The sequence below is a fragment of the Cyrtonyx montezumae genome, unplaced genomic scaffold (assembly GCF_038088225.1).
Source record: "Cyrtonyx montezumae isolate F1298 unplaced genomic scaffold, pur_monq_1.0 scaffold_46, whole genome shotgun sequence".
Lineage (NCBI taxonomy): Eukaryota > Metazoa > Chordata > Aves > Galliformes > Odontophoridae > Cyrtonyx > Cyrtonyx montezumae.
The window spans coordinates 1,162,774-1,170,538 of NW_027072052.1; the positions used below are offsets into that span (position 1 = coordinate 1,162,774).

At 63.9% G+C, this 7,765-nt stretch overlaps 1 protein-coding gene across 1 annotated transcript; it reads left to right on the forward strand.

Moving 5' to 3' along the window:
• The first annotated feature begins 3,153 nt into the window (after positions 1-3,153).
• LOC136055716 (DNA-directed RNA polymerase II subunit RPB9) lies at positions 3,154-4,463 on the forward strand. The gene is made up of 6 exons (XM_065747581.1): positions 3,154-3,215; positions 3,294-3,348; positions 3,448-3,521; positions 3,867-3,941; positions 4,220-4,271; positions 4,366-4,463. Exons 1-6 carry the CDS (start codon positions 3,157-3,159, stop codon positions 4,426-4,428), a joined length of 378 nt encoding a protein of 125 aa, XP_065603653.1. The 5' UTR covers positions 3,154-3,156; the 3' UTR covers positions 4,429-4,463.
• The last annotated feature ends 3,302 nt before the right edge of the window (positions 4,464-7,765 follow it).

Sequence of the window (7,765 nt, forward strand, 5' to 3'; positions counted from 1 at the left end):
GTCTCTATGGGTCCATAGGTTCATGAGGTTGGAGAGGAGCTCCAAGATCATCCAGTCCCACATCCTCCTGTCACCATCCCAACCCAACTGCTCAATCCAATCCCTAAATGGGTCTCTATGGGTCTCTATGTGTCTCTATGGGTCCCTATGGGTCTCTATGGGTCCCTATGTGTCTCTATAGGTTCATGGGTCCATAGGTTCATGAGGTTGGAAAGGAGCTCCAAGATCATCCAGTCCCACATCCTCCTGTCACCATCCCAACCCAACTGCTCAATCCAATCCCTAAATGGGTCTCTATGGGTCTCTATGGGTCCCTATGGGTCCCTATGGGTCTCTATGGGTCCCTATGTGTCTCTATAGGTTCATGGGTCCATAGGTTCATGAGGTTGGAAAGGAGCTCCAAGATCATCCAGTCCCACATCCTCCTGTCACCATCCCAACCCAACTGCTCAATCCAATCCCTAAATGGGTCTCTATGGGTCTCTATGGGTCCCTATGGGTCCCTATGGGTCTCTATGGGTCCCTATGTGTCTCTATAGGTTCATGGGTCCATAGGTTCATGAGGTTGGAAAGGAGCTCCAAGATCATCCAGTCCCACATCCTCCTGTCACCATCCCAACCCAACTGCTCAATTCAATCCCTAAATGGGTCCCTATGGGTCCCTATGGGTCTCTATGGGTCCCTATGGGTCTCTATGGGTCCCTATGGGTCTCTATAGGTCCATAGGTTCATGAGGTTGGAAAGGAGCTCCAAGATCATCCAGTCCCACATCCTCCTGTCACCATCCCAACCCAACTGCTCAATCCAATCCCTAAATGGGTCCCTATGGGTCTCTATGGGACTCAGGGGGATGCTCACCTCCCTGCTCCTGCTGGCTGCAATGTCTCTAATCCAGGCCAGGATGCCGTTGGCCTTCTTGGCCACGTGGGCACACTGCTCACGTTGAGCCGAGCATCAGCCAACACCCCCAGCTCCTTTTCCTCTCTCCATTCCTCAAGCCGTTCTGCCCCTACAGCACTGCATGGGGTTATGGTGGCCACAGTGCAGCACCCGGCACTTGGCCTTACTGAACCTCACCCCACGAGCTCAGCCCAGCTGCTCAGCCTATCCAGGTCCCTCTGCAGGGCCTCCCTGCCCTCAGGTGGATCGACACATCCTCCCGACTCGGTGTCCTCTGCAAACTGACCGAGGGAACACTCCATCCCCTCATCGAGGCCATCCATAAAGACATTCAACAAGACGGGCCCCAGAACTGAGCCCTGGGGGACAGCACTCGTAACGGGACGCCAGCCGGACCCAACTCCATTCACCACCGCCCTCCGGGCACGGCCCTCCAGCCAGTTCTCCACCAGAGAAGAGTGAGCCTGTCCACGCCACGGGCTGCCCGTTTCCTTAGGAGAACACTGTGGGAGACCGTGTCGAAGGCCTTGCTGAAGTCCAGGCAGACTGCATCAACAGCCTTTCCCTCATCTACCTGTCTGGTCACCCAGTCATAGAAGGAGGTGAGGTTGGACAAGCACGACCTGCCCCTGGTGAACCCGTGCTGGCTGGGCCTGATCCCTTCATCGCCTTCATCGCCTCCGTGCCGCATCCGGACAACACCTTCCGTGGTACAGGGAATGCAGATTTCTGCAGTGCCAATGGGTGCAGAAGAAGCGAAGTCTGGAAGGAGCCACAAACGGATGGCAGCGAAGACCGGAGCGGCTCCGTTCTCAACAGCTGCAGGGAAAGCGGGATTGGCGTTAGGATACCGGATGCAAATCACTGATGGGATCAGAAAGGAGACGGGGGATGGTGAAACGGAAAGGTGACTTGTGTCAAAGGGTCAATGCTGCTGACACAGCACTTCCAGAGGGGCACTCATTCCCATGGGCACGCCAAGTTCTCTAAAGGAGTGCAACGTCCGTGTGAGACGTGCAAGGACAGAGCGTTATGTGCACTTCAGACGCCAGTCTTGTGTGACAGAAAGCGCGTTCCTCACACCAAGGGCTGAAACCAACACAGCCCTGGGAAGGTCAGCCCGGAGTGCAGCGAGGGATGGGGGCAGTGGTCCTTTTCGGGGTGCTGAGCTCGGGAAGCCGAGCCCTGGAAAAGGCCCACGTGGCGCCCAAGGTGCTGCCCCCGAACTGCGTTCGCCGTGGGGCCAGCTGCGTTAAGCTCCTGGATAGGGTGCCCCCCCAGCAAAGCACAGCGAGGGGCTCTGGGTGCCCCCCCCAACAAAGCACAGCGAGGGGCTCTGGGTACCCCCCCAACAAAGCACAGCGAGGGGCTCTGGGTACCCCCCCAACAAAGCACAGCGAGGGGCTCTGGGTACCCCCCCAACAAAGCACAGCGAGGGGCTCTGGGTACCCCCCTAACAAAGCACAGCGAGGGGCTCTGGGTACCCCCCCCAACAAAGCACAGCGAGGGGCTCTGGGTACCCCCCCCAACAAAGCACAGCGAGGGGCTCTGGGTACCCCCCCAACAAAGCACAGCGAGGGGCTCTGGGTACCCCCCCAACAAAGCACAGCGAGGGGCTCTGCCCCTTCAGGGTTTGGAGATTGACAGCAAAACCGACCCTTAAGTGTAACCCTCTGTATGATCAGAGCTTGGGATGCGATGGATACGGACGGACTGTCCCTTTAATTCGGCATTCCTCCTTCCTCGCGGTGCGTCGCTGCGGAGCGAGGCTCCCCGGCACAGCCAGCGCCGCTCGCCGATCGCTTTCACCTTCTGACTGTAATAAAACGTCGCCAAAACTCCAACTGGGCTCTGAGCGCTTATGACATGAATGAAGACGGGCCCCCAGAGCGAGCCCCGGGGACAGCACTGGTAACGGGACGCCAGGCGGACGTAAGGCCATAAGCACGGGATCATACGGCGCTCCCACCGCGGCCGTTCCTCTGCAGAAGCGGCCGCTTTTCTCAGCAGTGATCCACGGCCCCACGGCCCGGCCCACGTTGTCTTTGGAGGGACGCGTCGGTAAACGCGGGGACGGGGCGGCCGCGCTCCGATGCTTCTTGACCCCGCGGGGCCGCCGTGGTCGGAGCGGTGCGCACGCGCAGGAGCTCCGCGTTGAGTTTCGTCGCGTTTGTCCGTTGCGCCGTGGCCGGAGTGGTGCGCATGCGCAGCAGCTCCTGTCGCTTTTTCGTTATTGTGGGCGCCGCCGCGCTCGCCATGCAGCCGGAGGGGCCGTGTGAGCCCGGTTTCGTGGGGATCCGCTTCTGCCAGGAGTGGTGAGGGGACCGAGCCCGGGACCGAGCCCGAGTGTGGCTCCGGCCGCGGCCCCGCGCTGATTTCGCGTCTCTCCTTAGCAACAACATGCTGTACCCCAAGGAGGACAAGGAGAGCCGCGTGCTGCTTTACGCGGTGAGATCCCGCGCGCCCCCGAGCGTCCCTCGGAGCCGGGGCCGGGCCGTGACCCTCCCCATCCCCATCCCCATCCCCATCCCCATCTGTGCCCCCCAGTGCCGCAACTGCGACTACCAGCAGGAGGCCGACAGCAGCTGCATCTACGTCAACAAGATCACGCACGAAGTGGAGTGAGTGCGGACCCCCGTGGGGCCCGGCCGCGCCCCCCCCCTCCTCGAGCTCCTTCCCCCCTCCTCGAGCCCCGCCCCCCTCCTCGAGCCCCGCCCCCCTCCTCGAGCCCCGCCCCCCCTCCTCGAGCCTCGCCCCCCCTCCTCGAGCCCCGCCCCCCGCCTCGAGCCCCGCCCCCCGCCCCCCTCCTCGAGCTCCGCCCCCCTCCTCGAGCTCCCCACTTCAGGGGGTCCTAAGGCGGAGGTTGGGGCAAAGAGAGCGGAGGGGGTCGTTAGCGAGGGAGGCGGTGGGGTCCTTAACGAGCTCGGGCGCTGCGGGGTAACGAAGCTCTGCTCCTGTCCTGGCAGCGAGCTCACGCAGATCATCGCTGACGTCTCCCAGGACCCCACGCTGCCGCGCACCGAGGACCACCCCTGCCAGAAGTAAGGAGGATCCGGGGGTCCCTGTGCAGGGACGTGAGGGGCTCCCTCGGGCGCAGCGGGCGTCCCCAGCCCCGCCGCTCTCCCTCTGGGCTCCCACCTTCCCGACGTCGGGGCCGCGCCGTCCTTGCCGTGTTCCTGCTGCGGGGCTCCGCCGTCCCCTGCACGTCGGCTCCCGACGGCTCCGTGCCTTCCCCGTGGGGCTGCCGAGCGTCCCCTCCCGTGCTCTCTGTGCCACGCGGGGGCCCCGCCGCGTCACCGCCGTCCTTTCTCTCCCCCAGGTGTGGGCACAAGGAGGCCGTTTTCTTCCAGTCGCACAGCGCGAGAGCGGAGGTGAGGCTCCCCCCCGGCTCCCGCGGCCTCCCCGCTGCCGCCGCCGCCCCTTCCTATCCCTCTGCTGCGACCGCCGCCTCCCCCTCCCCTGCAGGATGCCATGAGGCTCTACTACGTCTGCACAGCCCCGCACTGCGGCCACCGCTGGACCGAGTGACGGCTGCGGCCCTGAGCCGGGATGCTCCCCCCACGCTGCTGCTGGCTGCCGTGGCCCCCCCGCCAGAGTCCCTCCCCGATCCTGTGGGGACGGCCTTGCCATACAGAGACGTCTGCCTGACGGCAGTGGGTCGTGGCCGTGCATCTGTGGGGCGGCAGGGGGTGGGAGGCGGGGCGGTGGGTCGTGGCGGTGGGGAGGGTGTGATCCCCTGGGTGCCATGGGGAGGGGGAGGGTCTGATCCCCTGGGTGCCATGGGGAGGGGGAGGGTCTGATCCCCTGGGTGCCCTCAAGGGGAGGGTCTGATCCCCTGGGTGCCATGGGGAGGGGGAGGGTCTGATCCCCTGGGTGCCCTCAAGGGGAGGGGGAGGGTGTGATCCCCTGGGTGCCATGGGGAGGGGGAGGGTCTGTTCCCCTGGGTGCCATGGGGAGGGGGAGGGTCTGATCCCCTGGGTGCCATGGGGGGAGGGGGAGGGTCTGATCCCCTGGGTGCCATGGGGGGGAGGGGCAGGGTGTGATCCCCTGGGTGCCATGGGGAGGGGGGGTCTGATCCCCCTGGGTGCCATGGGGAGGGGGAGGGTCTGATCCCCTGGGTGCCATGGGGGGGAGGGGGAGGGTCTGATCCCTGGGTGCCCTCAAGGGGAGGGGCAGGGTCTGATCCCCTGGGTGCCCATGGGGAGGGGGAGGGTGTGATCCCCTGGGTGCCATGGGGAGGGGGAGGGGTCTGATCCCCTGGGTGCCATGGGGAGGGGGAGGGTCTGATCCCCTGGGTGCCCTCAAGGGGAGGGGCAGGGTCTGATCCCCTGGGTGCCATGGGGAGGGGGAGGGTGTGATCCCCTGGGTGCCATGGGGGGAGGGGGAGGGTCTGATCCCCTGGGTGCCATGGGGAGGGGGAGGGTCTGATCCCCTGGGTGCCTTCAAGGGGAGGGTCTGATCCCCTGGGTGCCATATGGGGAGGGTCTGATCCCCTGGGTGCCCTCAGGGGGAGGGGCAGGGTCTGATCCCCTGGGTGCCATGGGGGGGAGGGGGGAGGAGTCTGATCCCCTGGGTGCCATGGGGAGGGGGAGGGTCTGATCCCCTGGGTGCCCTCAGGGGGTGGGTCTGATCCCCTGGGTGCCCTCTGTTCCCCTGCCAGGACCTGTTTGGGTCCCTCCTTCGGGTACCTTTGGGGTCCGCTGCCCTCGCTGTGTTCCCTTTGGGAGACCCCAGGGGAATAACGCCCTCGGGCACCGAGAGGAACGGGCGGGCTGCGGCCGCGGGGCGTGGCCAAGCGGAGGGGGCGTGGTTTAAGAGCGGCGCTGACGTGGGGATGGGGGCGTGGCTAAGAGAATGGGGCGTGGCCTGAACGTCAAACCTAAACCTAACCCTGACTCGCTATGGGTCTCTGTGATCTCTATGCGTCTCTGTGGGTCTCTATGGGTCCCTGTGGGTCCTTGCGGTTCCCTATGGGTACCTACGGGTCCCTATGGTCTCTATGGGTCCCTGTGCATCTCTATAGGTCCCTTCAGGTCTCTATGGTCTCTATGGGTCCCTATGGGTCTCTATGGGTCCCTGTGTGTCCCTACGGTTCCCTACGGGTCCCTATGGTCTCTATAGGTCCCTGTGGGTCCTTACGGTTCACTATGGGTCCCTATGGTCTCTATGAGTCCTTACGGGTCCCTATGGTCTCTATGGGTCCGTACGGTTCCCTATGGTCTCTATGGGTCCCTGTGGTCTCTATGGGTCCCTACGGGTCCCTACGGTCTCTATGGGTCCCTACGGTTCCCTATGGTCTCTATGGGTCCCTACGGTTCCCTATGGTCTCTATGGGTCCCTACGGGTCCCTATGGGTCCCTACGGGTCCCTATGGTCTCTATGGGTCCCTGTGGTCTCTATGGGTCTCTATGGGTCCCTGTGGTCTCTATGGGTCCCTACGGGTCCCTGTGGTCTCTATGGGTCCCTACGGGTCCCTATGGTCTCTATGGGTCCATACGGTCTCTACGGGTCCCTAGTGGTTCCTATGGGTCTCTATGGGTCCCTACGGGGTCCCTGTGGTCCCTATGGGTCTCTATGGGTCCCTATGGTCTCTATGGGTTCGTACGGGTCCCTATGGTCTCTATGGGTCCCTACGGGTCCCTATGGTCTCTATGGGTCCCTACGGTCTCTATGGGTCTCTACGGGTCCCTATGGTCTCTATGGGTCCCTACGGGTCGCTACGGTCTCTATGGGTCCCTACGGGTCCCTATGGGTCCCTGTGGTCCCTATGGGTCCCTACGGGTCCCTGTGGTCTCTATGGGTCCCTACGGGTCGCTACGGTCTCTATGGGTTCCCTACGGGTCCCTATGGGTCCCTGTGGTCTCTATGGGTCCCTATGGGTCCTGTGGTCTCTAATGGGTCCCTATGGGTCCCTATGGTCTCTATGGGTCCCTACGGGTCCCTGTGGGTCCCTATGGTCTCTATGCGGTCCCTACGGTCTCTATGGGTCCCTACGGGTCACTACGGTCTCTATGGGTCCCTACGGGTCACTACGGTCTCTATGGGTCCCTACGGGTCCCTATGGGTCCCTGTGGTCCCTATGGGTCCCTACGGGTCCCTGTGGTCTCTATGGGTCCCTACGGGTCCCTATGGTCTCTATGGGTCCCTACGGGTCTCTATGGGTCCCTACGGGTCCCTACGGTCTCTATGGGTCCCTACGGGTCCCTATGGTCTCTATGGGTCCCTATGGTCTCTATGGGTCCCTACGGGTCCCTATGGTCTCTATGGGTCCCTACGGGTCTCCATGGGTCCCTACGGGTCCCTACGGTCTCTATGGGTCCCTACGGGTCCCTACGGTCTCTATGGGTCCCTACGGGTCCCTACGGTCTCTGTGGGTCCTTACGGTCTCTATGGGTCCCTACGGTTCCCTATGGGTCCCTGTGGTCCCTATGGGTCCCTACGGGTCCCTGTGGTCCCTATGGGTCCCCCTTCTGCCCCACAGTGCGTTCCAGGCCTGCCCCGCAGCCGCAGCCGAGCAGGAGCGTTGGCCGGCGCTTTATTTCGCACGGCCGCTGGGGGGGGGCACAGCCGCTGCGGGGCTCCGCCGTCAGTGCCCGCCGTCGCCCAGCTCCCGCAGCACGTCCCGCAGCGTCCCCTCCCCCCCCGCCGAACCGAACACGCGATCCACGCGGCGCTCCCGGTCCCAAACGCAGCGGCCCCGGTAACGGATCCTCACGATGCGGTGCTCCCGGGACCGCGAGGTCCCCGGGTCCCGCGTCACAAAGCGGTCCCGGGAAGAAATCCGACAGCGGCCGCTCCACGACCCCCGCGAAACGGTCCCGGTACTCCACGGTCACCTCGACGGTTCCGCCCGTGGGTCCCAGCG